General features: G+C 44.7%; 1 protein-coding gene across 1 annotated transcript; it reads right to left on the reverse strand.

The window, feature by feature from the left end:
• Positions 1-10304: 10304 nt before the first annotated feature.
• Positions 10305-18708, reverse strand: LOC146772699 (uncharacterized). The gene is made up of 2 exons (XM_085637025.1): positions 17657-18708; positions 10305-11236 (listed from the first exon to the last, which is right to left on the reverse strand). Exons 1-2 carry the CDS (start codon positions 18705-18707, stop codon positions 10305-10307), a joined length of 1983 nt encoding a protein of 660 aa, XP_085493151.1. The 5' UTR covers position 18708.
• Positions 18709-20249: the final 1541 nt, after the last annotated feature.

Consider the following 20249-nt stretch of genomic DNA (forward strand, 5'->3'; position numbering starts at 1 on the left):
GCAGCCCTCCTTTGAACTCCGAGACCCTTATCTACCTTTTAGTGGGGCCCTATTAGAGCCAGTCCTGGTTGCTTGGGAAAAACTCTCCATCACACTGACCTACTCCATCCCCTCCAGAGTTCTTGTTGTCACCCCCTTTACTGGAAAGCATAGTAGTTCAATCCCCTTTGGTGCAATTGAATCCAAGCACCTTTCCACAAACCTCCCAGATAGTCTAAAATATTGGACCATATAGTACGAAAAAATCTTTGTTTCTGGCTGCCTTGTCCTACACACAACAAATGCCACCAGCCTTCCAGACTGCCATGTCAACTCACTTCGGACTCTTCCAGTCTCTTGGAACTCCTAAAGTCCTTTCCAGTCTGTCAAGTGATAGTTTTGTTGCTTCCTATAAATCCTTAGCTGCTCATCTAGATTCTGAAGACACAATGAGTCTACCCATGGGCATGGATGCTGCCCTGTGCTGTCGACATTTGATGCATATAGTGCTTAATTTGAGCCTGTGTTTTCAGGGGGCCAGAACCTGCACTTAATCATCAACACCAGCGCTATTCATGAGCACCAGTTAAGGACACGTTAATTTATGGTAGGCACAGGAGATAAAGTGATTTGCTCAGGATCACAAGATTTTGAGCTGACGCCGAGACTCGAACCTGGTTCCCCATCTCCGAAGTCGTCAGCTCTGGTCATTAAGCCACATCCTCTCTCCACTTTCATGGTTAGTAGTTGGTTCTGTGTTAGGCAGCGCTATCAGGAGAAATGGGCTGGTGCAAGCCGCCTCCTCACGAGAGCCCCAGCACTTATTTCTTTTTACAAATTAACCACTGGGTGCATTTGACAGGCTCCTTCGCAGATGTCAATCCACACCCATGGACATGCCCTTCAAAGCTGAGCACCTATTCAACAAGAAGGGTGACTCTTCTCCAGAACACTTTAAAAATAGTAGAGCTATGGCTCACTTGCTGGGCTTAGCCTCCCCAGCAAGGCATCCACCAAAAATACTGGAATGTTTTATATTATTCAAGGGTACAACAGCCCTTCCTACATCAATTTAACGTCTTGACGCCTTCGCGTATTTGCACTTAAAAGTTGGTCATTCATCAATCCCTGTGGTTGATCCACAACAGAAGTACTGCTCTTTTCAGGACATAAGTCGCACTAGGGAACATGGTCAACAACAACAGCGTCAGAGCCAGTCTCTGCCAGCTTCCATAGGCTTTGCGACTGCAAAATCTCTCCGACCACCCCTTTTAAGCCACCTCCTTTCACTGGGGTGGGTGGTTCTTCTGTTTTTCCAATAATTGGAAGCTAATCCATAAGGGCCAATTCCTACCCCTCCTGTCCTTCCCTTCAGACTGCCATATTTCCACCAGGAGTTGCGCTGCAGCTCACGCCTCTGTTTTGCGGGTTTATGTTCTTGCTCTGCGGAACATAGGGGCCATTGAGGTGGTACCTCGAGACGGAAGAGTCACAGGATTCAACTTATTTCTGGGTTCCATAGAAGCTTGGAGGTCCGAGACCCAATATCAGTTTCTTCCTTGTGAACATATACATTCGGCAAGACAAGTTCAAAATGTTGTTCTTGAGCTAAGTCCTGCTGGCCCGCAATGCAGGAGATTGATTGGCTGGTGTACCTGGACCTCCAGGACCTACTTTCAACTTTCAATCGTCTACACCCACAGACGTTACCTCGGTGTCATTGTGGGACCCAGCACCATCACTTCACCCTGCGATCGACTGGCCTGGTGACCACACCAGGTTTCTTCATCAAGCAGTTGTGGTGACTTCACTGTAGATGTCAAGAGGCTAAGTATTCCCATATGTGGACGAGCGACTGATGAAAGCAAGTGTCTCCGGTGCTTGTCAAGGAACATCTTCAGGGGAACTCCACTAAGTGACCGAAAATCTCTTGCTGGTTCTGCTAATGGCGTAGTGCGTTTGGTCATGCCATTCGAGTTGATTTTCAGCACGGAGTGTTTGTCCCGCGCTATAAAATAAGTGCAAACAGCACCATGTACAGTGCAAGAGGGCGCTGCTTTTCTTGCTGATCGAGTAGATTTTCTACCAAAGCAGCAGCCTTGTCAACGCGAACTGATGGTTTCTCAATGCCAGCGGTCACGACCATCCGCGACCGCCCACGTTGAGATAGCTCGCCAGGAAGTGGATTTTCTGCATTTGCCAACTTGACGTTGGCGAGCGAGAAAAAATCTCTGCATCGCGGAGCGGAGTTTTTAGGACCTCCGCGAGCTCCATGGAGCGCTGAGTGTGGAAAACTCCACAAACGGAGCAGAGTTCACCGCCCAGGCCTAGTGTGAAGGCCTTTTCCTCTTCCTGTCTGGATTGTGGATATTCTGAAGATGATTCTCACATTTCTGACCCAAACATGGATCCCGGTTCAGCACATGCTAAGCCTGCTGGCTCCAGTGGTTTTGTGCGTCCTCCTGGGTGAAGCACACCCGTTAGCTGATGAAAGCATGGCTCCAACGCCAGGATGCCTCTCCGTTTGAGGCAGGTCTTCAAGTCAGGCCTCACACATCTGCACTGGTGGGTGTCTCCAACCTTCAGCCCTCTGCGGCGCAGCCTATTGTGGTCAAGGAGGCCGCCTCACTTGGATGGAACATCCACTGGGTGACATGATGGTGAGGGACTTTTTGTCCATGTTGGAGAAGCGCCTCCACATATATGTGCTGGAGCTGCAGAAGGTCCAGCTTGCCCTCTTAATTCTGATGTGGCTGGTAATGAAGGTGGCCTCATCTAAAAATTATAAATCCAGCCGGAACACCGCAGGTCTGGTGCATTTCACTTTAATAACCAGGACTTTTCACCATATGATTCCTTGTCGAGAGACCCTGTGCTTTCTCCTTCAAAAGTATTTGAAAAATAAACTGTTCGGTTTATAAATTTGGAAAATATTGAATTCAATGTACTTTTTCAGAATACTTAAAGAATTGCGTTTGCTTTTCCTCCAGTATTCTGAAATGTGTTTTTCTTTTACTGTTTTTAAGTTTGCTTTACAAACAAACACTGACGAAGCAATTAGATTGGTGCTGGCTTCATAAAGGCGAGGACTACTGACTTAGCCAGTGCTTGTTTTAGAAAAGTAAATACGTCTGTGGCCTTATTTGCGCGCTTGAGGAATGTTGCAGCAGTGTTAAACCAATTTCTGGATTATTCCAACGCTAAAAGCAGGTAATTTCTGAAATGTATCTTGTTGCACGGATTTAACGGCTTTGTCCTACTTGTGATAAAGTGTCACATTAAATAACTGAAATGTCACACATAAGCCGACCGCAAACATGTAAATTTCACACCGAAACAAAATGACAACCTGCCATCGGCGCGCAGAGGAGCGCGCGCTTCCGGCGCGAGGAGGCGTGGAAGGCCTCGCGCTAGGGCGCGCGGCGACGCTAACGACGCTGCCTGGGATCATCACGGCTAATGAACCCGCTCATTTGTGAGATTAATGGAGTAATGCGGCATGTAGCGCCGACGTGCTCGGACTCCTGAGCGAGGCGCGTTCCTGCTGCTGCGTTACGCAGAGTTTGGAATGCGCCATCGTGTCATTGAGATGTCTTCTGGGGGAGACAGTAGGGAAACCGAGATTTTTTTTTTTATTGTTTCTATCATGCATGGAAGTCGGCAGCCCCTGTTAATAAGGAAGTTTATAATTATCCTAATAAGCCTATTTGTGATATGAACGCTCACCTGTAATGGGAAAAGCATCACTCCTCTACTGTAATAATTTATTACAGCTGAGAAGCCACTTCACAATAGCCGCCTCTAAAACATAACTGTAGATAGAACCTTTCTGGGCAGGATTTCAATTACAACTGTTCATTAAACAATTAGAGGGCATGTAGATTTTCAATCCCCTTTCTTTTTTATGTCACTAAAACTCAACCCTCAGCTGATAAGGAGACATTTATGGCGGCGAGGATGTTTACTGCACCATTGGAGGACACTGCTCTGGAAGGAGTCTGCATGCTAGGACACATTCAGAACCTAATAAAAAAGAGAGCTTTGATAGAGAACAGTTAAGGCTGCATTTTGATCTGTTAATGTTTGCAATGCTCCACTCGCATTTAATATACATATTTGCATCCATGGTCTTTTGTCTTAGATGGAGGAACCGACCTAAGATGGAATATTGTTTTGGTGACAGTGCAATCAAGCATTATGTAAGGCACAAATTATGCACTACCGTACGTTAACGGCTATCACATCAGCTCAAAATCCCATACAGCCAGGGCTTTAAGAGGGATGGAAAAACTGGGGGGTCTCTCAAAGGGGCGATGTTCGATAAAACTAAGGGCGTTGCTTAAAAACACCAAAGCTGAAAAACAACTGTGCTTAGCATAGTGTCCCGCCCGACTGCTATTTTGCTGTTTCTGTCATTGCATCCAGATATATATTAAACAACAAGTAACATTACAGCTACAAGAAGCCAGGACAATTGGCTTTGTCAATGGTTGTTAGTTGCATAAGATAAATAAGCAGCAACTATGGCTTCATTGTTTATAATATTAAAAATGCTTCAGTTCTGAAATGATGAGATTGAAAGAACTACAACGAGTCTCTTTGAAGCGACATCAAAGGCAGTGACGGGTGGTACTGCTGCAGAGGTACGATTTGTGTTTCACTCTGAGGGTGAGGGTAAAAATGGAGAGCCCGATAGGGACCTGTCTCAGCACCTGCTTTTAAGAGCTGCCGGTGCTGAGCACTGGCAGGACCCGGCCCACTTAAAGCCCTGCATATGGCATTACAATGGAGCTCAGCCAGAGACCTTGTGTTTCTACGTGGCCACAGAACTACTTGGTGACGAGCTGCACCACTATATTGGTGATCAATTAAAATATTACGCACCATCTCACGGTGACACCACGGTGCGTAATGTGTAAACAAAAGAAGTGCCAGGCCCTTATCAGTGTAGTGAAGCCGAGCAGTCCACGGCTTACACAGGGAGGTGGTTCAGGCTTCTTCAACAAGTAGCTTGTGAGCTACTGGTGTCTCTCCAGCTACCTATGATTATCTCTCGTGTTCAGTCCAGCCTACTAAATTAGAAGCTTTTGATTGGCTGAATTATTTTATGTATATCAAAATTGAAAAGTGTGTAATAAAGACGAAAATGTGTGTATTTTCAGAACTGATAAGCAGATTTTGAATTTCCAAATGTTTTTACAGCTGATAGTTGAGTGATAAATCATGCGCCGTCGAGGAGGCTTGTCACGAATATTATTACCTTGGCACCAGGGGCATTCAACTATGGTTGTTATGTATTACCCACATAAGGAATTCCAAATTAGCAAAGCCTTTTTTACATTACTGCCGGCAATCTTGCCTGATGCACTGAGCTGATCACTGCGGGTAATTTTACAAAGGGTAGTCACTAACGTAATCTTGTCTGATGTGATCACAATTACAACAGTAATGATATTAGCTCTGAATGATTTTTAGTGATCATAAGTAGCTCGTATTACAGAAAAGGTTGGACACCCCTGTCGTTAGATGCTCCACACTAAACAGACTAACATCAATCGATATATTTATGTCTACCAGTGACTTTGCTTATAAAAAGGAAAAGTGCATTCATTTATTAACACAATACTGAACATAAACGTCAGACTCCGAGGGCACTTTACAGATTACACCTGTATTTTTATAAGGTTCCTGGTTTAGTAATGAGGAAAACGCCTGCTGGTCCTATAGCGAAGAATGACGATTCTCCAATTATTATGCAGAGAGAATCTTGATTTCATTAAAGACAGATGGATTATGCAAATACTTCTATTTGCTGCCCAAACATGCAGCCCTTTAAAGACTGGTAATACATCATGAAAAAATAAAACAATCATAACTCATAAGAAGACCGTGCATACTCCAATCTTCCTCTTGGGCTGCGATGACACCAAAGAATGGACACAGTCTGCCAATCCGATTGCTCCTAAACATTGTTATCTGAGGATCAAGGGAAAAAAAACACTGTTATGTTATTGTTATATAGACTCGTAAAGCACACGGCTGCCCCGGCAAAGGGGCGTCCCGGCGCTGATGGCAGAAAACTGCACAGCTAGTAGCAGGGAGATAGCCTACAACGGAGGAAAGAGGAATGTTTTGACACCTTTACGGAATGCCAAATAGGTCTTTAGGCTGCGGATGGATGTAGGGAGCGCATTCCAAAGGTTCGAAGCTAAAACATGGAAGGAGCGCCGTCCAGCACGGACCCTCTTCACCCGAGGGACAACCGCTAGATGCTGTCCCATAGAACGAAATTGGCGGGAAGGGATGTAAAATGTATGCAGATTGGCCAGAATACCTGGGAATGAGAAGTTCAGGATTTTACATTTAATACATAGGGCCTTGAACTCTAAGCGTTTTGCCACAGGCAGCAAATGAAGGCGATGAATGGCATTAGAAATGGTACATCTCCTAGGTAGGCCAAGGAGAGTTCGAGCCGCCGCATCCTGGACCCTTTGCAGTCTGACAATTTCAGACTTGTTAGCCTCCAGATAAAGAGAACTGGCATAGTCCAGTCTTGACAAAATCAAAGCCTGGACGATGACCTGCCTAATAGGGGGATCAAAGAAACCTAACAGTGGTTTGAGCCCCCGCAGTATCCCAAAACAGGTCCCTCCCACCTTCTTGGTTTGGGTCCGAAAGCTGAGGGCAGTATTGATCCAGACGCCTAGGTTTTTTTACCACCTGTTTAGGGGTAGGTGCCAACCCCAACGTGGCAGGCCACCAATGCTCACTCCACAGCTCAGAGTCTCTCCCTACCAGCGGTATCTCAGACTTACTGGCGTTAAGCTGGAGAGAGTTGGCAGGCATCCACTCCGCGATGGCCTCGAGATCGCTCCAAAACTTACAAGCATCCCAGGTGGTGTCATTGAAGAGTGTGACAACCAACTGAGTATCGTCTGCATACGATACTACCGTGGGCCCTCTGTTCCTGGCCAGCGTCGCCAGTGGTTGAACATACAAATTGAAGAGGGTGGGGCTCAAAGCTGAGCCCTGAGGCACCCCCTGTTTGGTGGCATAAACTTCGGAAACAAAGGAGGGGGGGGGGGGGCAGCTACCCAGAAGGTCCTCTCAGAAAGAAAGGAAGCAAACCAATCCAGAGCAGAGCCCATTAGTAAAAAAGGTATAAAGAAAGTCTATACTGAACAATAATAATAAAGCACAAATACATTAAATGTAGAAAATATAAATGTAAACATATCAGAAATGAGCTATCAAATAGTACCAAACCCATACTGTAATAAGTAATCTTATATATTGAAAGATTTGTCTGATGTATATCACAATAAACCCGAAAATGTCAATAAAAATATGTTACAAAAAAAATAATCAAATAGTACCAAACCCATGCCCCTCAGGGAGAGGAGGGTGGGATAATGTCAGCCTCTGTCTGTCTTTAATGAAAACAAGATTCTCTCTGCATAATAATTGGAGAATCGTCATTTCATTACAAGACCGGAGGCTAACATTATGCATGTTTAAAGCCATGTAAGGCTACACTGCTAACATGCTCTATTGGTCTCAAATAGAATGTTGCAAAGGTACTTGCATTTGACCAATCAGCAGCTTTAAGTATTTGGAGCAGAGATCCTCCTGCCCAAAATACTTAACTAGCCATTGCACCCCTAGAAGAATGAGCCCTAAATCTAGAAAGATCTAGACCAGCTTCATGCATAATTAGATGGACCCACCTGGCTAACGTGGCTGGAGAAACAGGTCTAAAAGGACTAACATATGAAATGAGAAGTTGGTCAGTGTTAACAGGTCTGAATGTTGAAATTGTATTTTCATAACTGTTCATAAAATTAACAACACACAATTTTTCACACTCATGAAAAAGGGATAGAAAATAGATTCTGACATTGTTTTGGTTCTTTTCCAAATATCGAAGTGAACCCCTTCAGTGGAAAAGAATCTATTAGAAAGTTCTAAAGCTTTAATGTCTGAGACCCTTCTAAAAGAGATCAGACACAAAAGTGTCGCAAATTTCATGGAGGTTTGTTTAAGGAAGAGTAAAGGGTTATCGGGCCAGGATAGGAAGAGATTAAAAATTAAGTTAACATCCCAAAGGTATTCGTAACGAGCTTTTGGGGGTCTCCTTAGTCTAATTCCTTTCATAACTCTTTTGATTAAAGGATTGGTACCAATTGCAAGATTATTAATCAAGGCATGATCCAAAAATATTGCAGATCTGTAACAATTAATATTTCTTTAAGAGAGACCTGACTGAAAGAGATGGGCTAGATAATTGGCTTTGTGTTGTAAAGAACTTTTTACGGGATCCAGATCCCTTTCCATGCACCAACAACACCATTTTCTCCAAACACCTCTATATATTTTGTTCTAGTTCCTGGTGCCCATTAATCTTCCAAAAGGCTTTTAGCCTCTCCCAAAAGCTCAGAATGTCTGTCAGAACCCTTGAAATCTTCCAAACAAGAATGTTCATCCTCTCTTCTAAAACCAAAGGATGTTCTTCTCCGTCCGAACCATGGAGTAGACCTAAAGATGATGGGATTAGCCACAGAAAATCCACCGCCAGTTTAATTACCCCAGGAAACCAAACCTGGGATATCCAAAAGGGAGTTACAAGAATGATGGAGCATGACTCCAGCCTCACTTTCCACAACAATCTTTGAATCAATGAGAAGGGTGTAAAGGCGTAACCCTTGATCTTCCCCCAAGGTTGGAGAAAGGCATCTACCCCTGATGCATTGGGATCTGGTCTCCAGCTGAAATACTTCTGAACTTGGTAAATTAATCATCTGGCGAACAGGTCTACTAGAACTGGACCCCATAATTTTTGGATTAGAGAAAAGGCCTCTGGATTCAATTTCCAATCGCTGGAATCGTGGAGGAAACGAGAATTCCAGTCTGCCCTTAAATTCTGAATTCCCGAAATAAAATCTACTCTGAGAGTAATCTTTTGATCCCAACAAAAATACCATATCTGTTTGGCAATATCTGAAAGAGTCTTGGATCTCGCGCCCCCAGACGGTTTATATATGAGACAGCAGAGAAGATGTCTAAGCGGATCAAGGTATTGGAGTTCTTTAGATACTTTTTGAAACTCATAAGGGCATTCAGAGCTGCTAACATCTCTAGAGAATTTATGTGTAGGGATTGTTCCTCTAAAGACCACCTCCCCCCGGTTTCTAGATTGTTTAGGCGTGCTCCCCAATCGTGGTTGCTCGCATCTAACTCCAAAGTAAAGTCTGGAACGTTTCCGAAAATAGACTTTCCGTTCCATGCTTGAAGGTTCTTTAACCACCAGTGTAGATCCTCTTGTGCATCTTCTGAGAGGGGAACTTAGTCTTCGTACCATAAAACCTTTCTCAGACCTAAAGCCTTTAGTCTTTGAAGACCCCTGTAATGAAGAGGGCCCGGAGAAATAGCTTGGATAGAAGATGACAGAAGACCTAGGACCCTGGCTAGGTCTTTCAGACAAATTGATTCTTTTGATAGGATAAGAGCAACATGTTTCTTGTGAGGCAGAATTAGATTGGAAAGGATAGTATTTACCTGGAATCCGAGGAATTCTAACTCTTGTGTCGGAACCATGATAGATTTCTCTATATTTATGATGAATCCCAGATTCTGAAGAAAATCTACAGTCATTTGCAAATGTTTCTGAATTTCTATTTTGTCTTGAGACATAATGAGAATATTGTTTAGGTAAATAATTAGACAAACTCCTCTCTCCCTGAGGTAACTCACAACTGGACGAAGGACTTTGGTAAAACACCAAGGGGCTGAGGACAGGCCGAAGAGGAGACACTGGAACTGATAAAGAGTTCCTTTCCAAGTAAAACAAAGGAACTTTTGGCTGTCCTCATCCATGAGTATTGTAAAATAGGCATCTTTGAGATCCAATTTTACCAGCCAATCCCTGGCTTGTAAAATATCTCTCAAGAGATGGATCCCCTCCATCTTGAAATGTCTGTAAGTTAAAAACGTATTTAGGTATTTTAGGTTTATGACAGGACGCCAACCTTTGTCCTTCTTTTTTACTAGGAAAATAGTACTTATAAAACCCTTTGAAATCTCGGATAAAGGGATCTTTATGAGGGCTCCCATTTCTAACATCTCGGAAATCACTAATTCTATAAGTTTTGAATTCTTAGAGTCTAGAGTCATCTCTCTTGGAATCTTGATTTTAAAAGGTTGTTCCCAGAATTCTATTTTGAAGCCAACTATAGTTTCTAGAACACAATGGTCTTGTGTAATCTTTGACCAATTGTGTGCAAAGTGTTTCAATCTTCCTCCCACCTTTGAAAGGGAACAAGTTGGGCTTACCTTGGTAACTTTGATTTGAAGATCTGGGTTTTCCGCAACGGGATCTTGAACTCCTCCCTCTCTGGGGGGTAGATAATTGAGTTTGAACGAAAGCCTCTATTGAAATGAGAGGAGCCTCTCTGGTCTTGGGGGTAAAAATTGGACCTATAGGTGTTGCGGCTGACAGTCAGTCCCCTCCTGTCAGCCCTTCCAAAAAGTGGACGACCCTCAAAGACTCTCCACATGCTAGACTGAGCCTTGCTGAAAGCAGTGAAAGTGGAAACATATTTCCCCAAGGATTTCACAAAGTTATCTCTGAATAGGAGTCCCTTGGTATTACTCAAGTCCTCCTTAGAGGATAGGTCAGCAAGTTTAGGATTCATCCTCAGCGGGACCGCTTTTCGACGTTCCGTAATTAGGTTTGCATTAGCATTACCAAGAAAACAAATCGCATGTTGCGACCAACCCCTCAAAAGATCAATATTGACTGGAATGTTATTGGCCCTTGCCTCTTCAGTCATATCCAGAATCTTGGATAAGGGTCCAAGGACATCAAGAAGTTTATCTGGGCATTGCTTCAAGCATTTCTCTATCCCTTTCCTGGGGTCCTTACCAAATTTGAGAAGGAATGTAATCAATTCCGGATCTAGATTGGGGGTGTTGCACACCGTGACCTCTGAGGAGGGTCTAGGACACTCGTTACGCAAAAGGTTGCGAGTTTCTCTGTCCAGAGATTTTCTCACCCTTTGGGATAAATATTTGCTAACGTGGTCCATTGGCCACCATTCAGAACTGCGGGGGTGACAGACAAATGTATGATTAAACATTTTCCCTCCGAGGGGGTCCTTAACGGAAGAAGAAGTGGAAGGTTGTTCCAAGTCCTCGTCAAGATTATCAAGAGTATCTTGAGGATCAAAATTAAATTCATCCATGTCTAAGTCCTCATAATCTAAGGATTCAGAATGGGAATTTAAGGAATCATCAAAATCATTTGTACCATGAAGGTTATTTCTCTCTCTCATGCTGCTACGGGCAACTTTTCTCAATGTCCCAAGGTGTTGGGATTTATCTTTCGTGCTGCTATGAGCACCAATATCTATCGTAGCGCGAGGGCGACCAAAATCATTAGTAAGGGTAAATGCCTCCTTCAAATGTTTCCTCTTCTGGAAAACCTTTCCTCTTTTTAGAGGTCCAGAGGTAGTGGGGGGGTCTCCGTCAGAAAGAGAAAAATAAACCTCCACAACAGGAGACACCCTCTTCCTTTTAGTTAAAGCAGCGGCAACCGCTTCCTTAATGGGAGATTTGAGCTCATCTTCAAGGAACCTCTAAAGCTCTCACCCATAAGTTCCTCCTTAGGGGGCTGTTGTGGGTTATTAGTATCTATTTTCTTTAAAGGATCTCTTTAAATATAAAGCAGTAGATGTGAAGAAAGGCCTCAAGACTTATGGTTTTATGCTGGCTTAAGGGGAGTTGTACGCCCTTTCAATCAAAATGCAGGGAAAATATTACCCTTAAAACAAACTCTGATTCCTTGCTGATATAAAATCCTTTAAAAGGATAGTAATGCAAAGAAATGCCCACCGGGTGGCGATCGAGTAATTTAAAAAACAGGAGAAACCAGCAGGAGGGCTCCGACTCGGTCAGGCACCGTTACGCGCTTGAGCGAGGAGCCGTAACCATAGCAACGTGCCCCCGCCCTAATTAAAGAAAACCCATTCAAAATGCGCATCGTGACCATCACGACTAAATCAATAGAATCTGATAAGCATATTGGATTGATTTATGCAGGCAGTAAATAAATTACGAGTCAGATGGTCTGGATCGGTATGTGATGCGCCGAGTCAGTGAGGTAATTTATGTCGTGCACAGTTGCAGATATCTTGTGTTTTGTAGACCCGGCCCTGATAAATATGTGCCGGTGCTAAGCACCGGAAAGCACCGGCACAAATTAAGCACTGCCCCCGAGCCACAGAAGTGTTTTGCGTCACTAAGGACGCAAATGATAACCAGCCAGCCCGCCAATGACTCGCTCTCCGCGAGCGAGCGCAAGCGTGATTCCTTCGGTTTTTTGGGGGGGAGGGGAGGGGGGCGGGACACAATAAACAAACAAAATTGTAGAGAAGCCAGAGACGGGCTTAAATTAAATAAATCAGACGGCGGAGTTCACGCGTCGTGGGGGTGGGGAAGCTGACAAGCGGCATAACATGTAAGATACCCTGAAATGTAACACGGGTATCCTGTGATGTAAAACAATCATAAAAACGATCGTTACAAACAATAAAGATACCTACCCCATTCACCACCATATATTGGACAGGGTAGAATGGAGACTGAAAGAAAAAGGTTAATATAAATATAAACAAAATATTAAAGCAGGACAAACTATAATAGTTGAACATTTAGAATGATAATAATAAGCATAATGCTAAGGAGATAAAATGTATTATAACAGAATACAATAAACAAGCAATCGTGCCACGAATGTAAGAGGTACTTAGCTGTGTCAGGAGCAGCGAACAAAAGAAGGAGATTGGAGTGTGCACTGTCTTCTTATGGTGTTATGAATGTTCTATGTTTTTATGATGTATTAACATTCTTTAAAGGGCTGCATATTTGGGCAGCACATAAAAGTATTTGCATAATGGTAGCCTCCGGTCTTGTAATGAAATGTAGTCAGTCGTTGTGCAAATGGGCTTGTGACCCTTGGGAGGGGACCCTGAGGATAACTGTTTCTGCGATTCCCCTTCTCCCGTGATCTGCCTGACCCCTTCATCTTGTAGTCAGGCGATTTCAGGTTGAATGGAGTAACTTGCTCGCCTTTCACAGTTGCAAAGTTCTTCAAGGCTTTGATAATGTTTGTGATATACAGGTCAGCCCTGCTCTTATCTGTGGTCATCCAGAGAATCGCCACACATGGTGCTGTGCTGCTCTTGCGCAGCCCACCAGGTGGCACTGTCGGCTCTTTACCGAGCTCAGCCAATGTTTCGGTGGTATGCTGAGTGCGCCCATGCGCACACCTACTCAGCTGAGCAGCTGTGTTCTGTTTGCGCTACTCCTTGTCCAATGGGCCGTGGTCCGATTAATCCTCCTCAGGCGTTGAGTGATATCCTCACCAATGACAGCTGAATGTGTTCAAAGTTTTACTAGCTCTGCACAATTTAAGGCGCTACCTACTTTAACGGGGATAACCAGCCAGGGATTATGTTAATCATCAGGGCTGCCCCATGAGCCCCTACATGATGAGCACACACTACCTGGACACCTGGGTTTTCTAGTTCTTTCCCTTCACTGTGAGCATTGCAGGTCCTCCTTACTTTGCAGTGCTAGGCCTAGTTCGCTCCCACCTCAGCTCCTTCGTTGTCACACTCTTTAAGGTAGCGTCTTCCCTATTCAGGGGGACCCTCATTGCCCAAATAAGCAGGTGGTTAGCTCCTTCCTTCATGGCATGTCCAAAGCCAACTTTTCTTGGCACCCTGTTGCACTTCCAAGGTTTCTGGTCCTGAACTTGACATGGTAGAGTTGGTGGTGGGTACCCCAACCCCGCAGCACAAAAGAGCTTCCCAGTCGTCACTGGTGTGTAACCCTGTCTCCTCATAGAGAAAGTTTGGTAAATTGGCTGGAAATTTTGGGAAGTTCTAGCCTTTTGCTCATTCTTCTTAGACTGGTCCTGCAATGGCTTTTGTCTTCAGGTATCAGCAGGAAGATGGGATGGAGCAGGGAGTCACCTGCAAGCAATGTGGAGTGTACTGGAGGAGCACTGCTATTCACATTTCGGTCTCGGGGGTCTCTTCATCCTCCTCCTGGGTAAGTCAGGAGAACAATATTGATTCTTGTGCAGCCACATTAATGTGTAAGAGACGCACTTCTTGCACAACCTCTACACACACAAGTACAACGTACCCCCATCATCTAAGTCCCGCGTGAATTCAATGAAGTACTTAGGTACAGAGGACTGGCAGATAATGTAGATTTTCCTAATATATTATGACGGAAAGTCTTAATTTTATTAAAGACACGGAGGCGAGTATTATGTTTTCTTTTCTTGCTTTTATTCCAACAGCAGCAAGATAAACTAACATACCCAGAAGGCTTGGTGAAAAAAACTACCAGCCAATGGTAAACAAAGAAACAAATCATTGTCCAATCATAGCTCAGATCATAATATAAGGTCTATCCTGACTGCGAACAGCCCTCTTTCTTGTGCGAGCAATTACAGAGAATACAAAAATAATGGAGTAACGGATAACAAAATGCATAAAGATAGAGTCCACATGAAGGCTTCCTTTCCAAAGAGCACCAGAGGAGACTCGGAGAGGAGTTCAGATCCAAGCATGGTAGGCGATGGAACCGAAGAAGCGATCTTGGCAGGATCCGGGATAACCTCAGGATGACGCTGGTGGAAGCGCTGGAGTGCCTGTGGGGAGGGAGAACAATTGTTAGAAGTGTTGCGGCGGGATAATACTCGCCTCCGTGTCTTTAATAAAATTAAGACTTTCCGTCATAATATATTAGGAAAATCTACATTTTATGGCAAGACCGGAGGCTCCTATTATGCTTGTTTAAAGCATATCTACCACTAAAGAAGATGCAGTAACAACAGGTTTACAATAAAATGTACGAAACACTGTATCATTAGACCAATCTGCTGATTTTAGGATGTCCTCCAGACGGGAGCCAGCCCAAAAGGCTTTAGAAGCCATGGCTCCCCTAGTGGAATGAGCTCCAAAAACGGAGACGTCAATACCGACCAGGGACATGACCCAGCGGGCCAGAGTGGCAGAAGAAACAGGGTGAAAGGGTTTACGGAAGGAAATAAGAAGTTGGGAGCTGGAGGAAGTCCTGAGATCAGAGGTTTTACTCTCATAAACTTTTAGGCATTGACCTACACACAACTTGGGATTGGAGGGAAAATATGGATAGAACACAGTATTTAAATTAGTCTTTGTGCGTTTGTGAATATGGAACAGCACACCAGTAGGAGTGAATTGGCGAGAAGAGACATCCATGGCCTTCACATCAGATACTCTTTTAATGGAAAGTAAACATAACAACATAGTGAGTTTGGCAGAAATCATTTTCAGAGAAAGAGCAGAGTTATCAGGCCAATTAGAAAACAACTGTAATACCAGATTAACATCCCATAAAGTAGAATACTTAGCCAACGGAGGTTTTGAAAAACGAACTCCTCTCAGCAATCTGCAGATCAAGGGATGAGCTCCCGCAGGTTTTCCATCGATATGGGCATGATTGAGAGAAATGGCGGATCTGTACAGATTAATAGTACGATAAGATTTGCCAGAACTGGCCTCAGTAGCCAGGAAGTTAACAATAAAATTTAAAGAGGCTGAAAAGGGATCGACTGATTTTTGAAGACACCAGCTTGACCAAAGAGACCAGGCGGATTTGTAAGCCTTGGAAGTGCCTGGGGCCCATGCACGACTAATGAAGACTGAAGCTTCCTGCGAAATGACGAGATCAGAAGAGGAAGGCTGGAAATTTTCCATGCGGACAGCACCAGTGATTGGTCGATAATTAGAGGGTGAGGATTGCCCAGGGGGTCCGAGAGAAGATTGGGAAGTGGGGGAAGAAGGACGGGAAAGTCCACCGCCAACTCTAGGAGAGACGGAAACCAAATCTGGGACTGCCAGAAGGGAGTTACCACTACCAGAGACGTCATTTGGCGACGTATCTGCGACAGGACTCTGTTGATTAACAGGAAAGGAGGAAACGCATAGTTGAGGTGGAGGGACCAATCTTGAAGGAAGGCATCGGTCGCCAGAGCCAGAGGGTCCGGACGCCAGCTGAAAAAGCGGGCCAACTGAGAATTCAGTCGAGAAGCAAAGAGATCTATTGAGAAAGGACCCCACAACCGAGAGAGGGAGAGAAACACGGAGGGAAGAAGCTTCCAATCGCTGGAATCCCGGAGATAGCGAGAATGCCAATCGGCGACGGCGTTGAGATCCCCTGGAAGATACTCCGCAGAGAGCGAGAGATTGTTGGATAGGCAGAATTCCCAAAGGCTCTTTGCTAGGTCTGCCAGGACCTTTGACTTGGTGCCACCGAGATGGTTTATATAGCGAACCGCAGAAACATTGTCCATGCGAAGGAGGATGGTACAACTTACTTTGTCCTTTGCCAGACTCTGAATTGCAAAGGAGCCTGCAAGCATATCTAAACAGTTGATGTGCAATTTGGACTCCTCTTTTGACCATGTACCTCCAGTCGATATTGGTCCACAACGGGCGCCCCAACCCGACAGGCTTGCATCGGATTCTAATACAAGATCTGGGGCGGAAGCGAAAATGGTTCGACCGTTCCAAGCTTCTAAATGGTTCATCCACCTATGAAGTTCTTGACGAGATTCAAGATCTAATTTTACTTGATCGGAATACGCAAGGCCTTGCCGAATATGTCTGATCTTTAGGCGTTGAAGAGCCCGATAATGAAGGGGACCGGGGAAGATTGCCTGAATAGAGGCCGAGAGAAGGCCGACAATCCTTGCTAGGGATCTGAGAGATATTAATGGACGGCGGAGCACCTGAGAAATTTCCGTATGAATAGTGGAGATCTTGGACTGAGGAAGAAGAAGGGAAGCCGATGGGGAGTCTATGCAAAACCCCAGAAACTCCATATTCTGAGCCGGAATAAGGGAGGACTTCTCCAAATTGAGGAGGAAGCCTAGATCGAGTAACAGAGAGCGAGTGATGTTGAGATCGTTCAATAAGGCCGGTTTGTCCAGATTCATGATAAGGATATCGTCGAGATAAATGATGAGCCGGATCCCAAGAGATCTAAGATAAGCCACTACCGGTCTCAACACTTTTGTGAAGCACCAAGGTGCTGAAGAAAGACCGAAAGGCAGAGATCGAAAACGATAGGTGACGTCTTGCCACTGAAACTGGAGGAATTTCGTGTGGGAATCGTGAATGGGAACAGCTAGATAAGCGTCTTGGAGATCGATACGAATCATCCAATCGTGTTGACGCAAAGTGTCTCGTAAATGTAGAATTGTTTCCATTTTGAAGTGGCGATAAACCACGAACTGATTGAAATATCTGAGATTGATCACAGGTCTCATCTTTTTGTTCTTCTTTTGAACGAGAAACAGAGTACTGAGAAACCCTGAGGGATCGAAGGGAGAAGCTAGAATAGCTTTTTTGGAAAGAAGGACTTGTATTTCGGAGGACACCAGAAGGGACATTTCTGTGGAGAACACTAACGGCGGGGGAAGAATTTCTTGAAAAGGTGGAGCGTAAAACTCTATACGATAACCTTGGACAGTGTTGAGAACCCAAGGATCTGCTGTCAGGGACTGCCATCTGTGAAGGAAAAGAGATAAACGTCCCCCAACGGGGGTTGTTGCACCTACCTTTTTGGGACGAGTTGTGGCGGAAGCCACGTTGGCCCCTGCCTCTGTATCCCCGACCTCTTTGGGGGTAAAACTGGGGCTTGTAGTCCTGTTGATTCGAGTTGAAGGAGCCACGGGAGCCTTGTGAGTGGAAACCACGGCCGGTAGAGCGGCTCCTGCCTCTTCCGGCACTGCCAAAAACCCGAGATGGGAAGACTTTCTTGATGGATTGCTGTGCTTTATCCAGGGAGGCAAAGGTGGTGACGAACTTGCTCAAGTCTCTCACCAACGAATCTCCGAACAGAAGACCATCAGCCTTGACCCCAGGATCAAGAGGGGCAAGATTGGCCAATTTGGGATCCAATTTAATTAAGAGGCCCTTGCGGCGCTCATGAGTCATGGCTGCGTTGGTATTGCCCAGAAGGCAAAAGGCTCGCTGGACCCACAAAGATACCTCTTCCGGATTGAGCTCGGAGCCGTCAAGGCGAGCTGCCTCTGCCATATCAAAAATACGTGCAAGGGGACCCACTAGATCGAGCAATTTGTCTTGGCAGGAAGACCATGCCTTATCCACTCCTTTACGTGGATCTTTGCCAAATTTTGAGAAAAAAGTAATGAGAGGTTGATCTACAGAGGGAGTAGAAGTGATATGGGAAGGGAGAGAAGGCTTCGGGCACTCAGACTTTAGTTTAGCCCTAACCGTCTTGTCTAGTGGAAGACGAAGTCTAGCGGTGATATACTCCCCCACGTGTTCAATGGGAAACCATTCGGTTGAATTAGGGTGTCTAATAGAAGCAGGGTCGAAGAGAGGAGTACCTTCGGGGTCAAGCACTGGTTCAGATGCGAAAGCATCTAACTTCAATTTTTTAGGAGGGGAAGACGAAGGGTCCACAATATCAAAAAGATCAGTAAGGTCAGTGGCGTCACCCATATCGTCATCTGTATCATAAATTGTTGAAATGACCAATTTCTGTGGTACCTCTGGATTATTTAGTTTGGCTTTACGTTTGCGACCTGAACCTTTTAACCCCTCCTTGGAAGGAGGCCTGGGAGGAACCACGTCCTCTGTCATAAGTGAGAAAGACTCACCAACCACTTGAGACGCCAAAGGAACCTTAGAGAGTACCACCTTAGGTTTTCTGCTATCCCCGCAGAATGGGCCATTGTCTTGGTCATTAAACTTAAAATAGAATTCTCCATAGTTTTGGAAAAACGTTTCATGGAGGCCTCAACAGCATTTTCCACAGAGGTATTAATAAAGGTATTCAAATCCTCTTTAAATGCTTCCCCTTCATTGTCATTATTTTCCTCAGAAACGTGCATAATGAAAGACTAGGGAAAAAACTGGTAACAAAACTGGAAAGAAAGGGTTAAAACTGAAGGAAATGAAGTGGGCGTGTGACAAGAGGACAAACCCCCTCCCACAAGGGGCATGTGAACAGTGGGCGTTGAACCGGAATGAAGCAAGGAGACAAACGACCCTGAGAAGCAGTCGGGTCGTGAGGAAAACGAAGCGCTGCGCCACCGGCTTGAGGAAAATGAAGGCCGGTAAGCGAGGCGCGCGCGGAGCAGGAGAAGCGTCGTTAGAAACGAGGGGGGGATAAAAATGAATAAATAATGAGCATACGCGCGTGCGAGCGCGAAGTCAAGCAGCAATGAAACGTCGCTGCGCACAAATGAAACATTCAAATAAGATACACCATAACCATAGCATGAAACATAACTTTTCGTTGAAATGAATTAAAAGGTACTTATCTTGACTGCGAGCAGCAAGAAAAGAGGACTGTTCGCAGTCAGGATAGACCTTATATTATGATCTGAGCTATGATTGGACAATGATTTGTTTCTTCGTTTACCATTGGCTGGTAGTTTTTTTCACCAAGCCTTCTGGGTATGTTAGTTTATCTTGCTGCTGTTGGAATAAAAGCAAGAAAAGAAAGCATAATAGGAGCCTCCGGTCTTGCCATAAAATTTAAATAGACGAGGCATGCCAGTTGACCAATCCCCTTGGTAGAAAACTGGTAAAAAGACCTGTCCTGCCACTCTAATCTTGTTCCTGCCATCACTGTCATTCCACAGCAGCCTGCTGAGTTGAAGGCAGTGGTGCACAGCTGGGAGGCGGATGCTCATCTTGTGCCCTTCTAGACCACAGAGTCCTTGATACTGGAAGCCTGTATCGCTCATGTATAATTATCATGCGTGCTGAGGCGGAATTAAAAACCCTATAGAACCTGCGATGATGAACTCGAGGCAGGGGTGCACGCTCTCCAGAGCCATGCAGTGGACCCATTCTGTCCCAACACCACTCTATGGCAGATACCAAATTAATATTCAACTTTTCTCATAAATCACATAAAATAAACCAGGCTAAATAATCCCCAGATGCTGGAACTTCAAAGCTTCCAGAAGAAGGGGGCATCTATCATAGGATGTAGACATTTTGGTGATGTCAGTGCGTTTGAACGATGCTTCATATTAGAAAATTGGACTGTTGAGCGATCCATTAAAGACTATGGATTAGCTCCAGGCATATAATGGCTGGTATAAACCCAGAGCACCAACATTCCACTGTTTGTCTTCATATTCCTCCCTTTTTAATTTAGAACATTCTACC

This window comes from Triturus cristatus, chromosome 12 (assembly GCF_964204655.1).
Source record: "Triturus cristatus chromosome 12, aTriCri1.1, whole genome shotgun sequence".
Classification (NCBI taxonomy): Eukaryota; Metazoa; Chordata; class Amphibia; order Caudata; family Salamandridae; genus Triturus; species Triturus cristatus.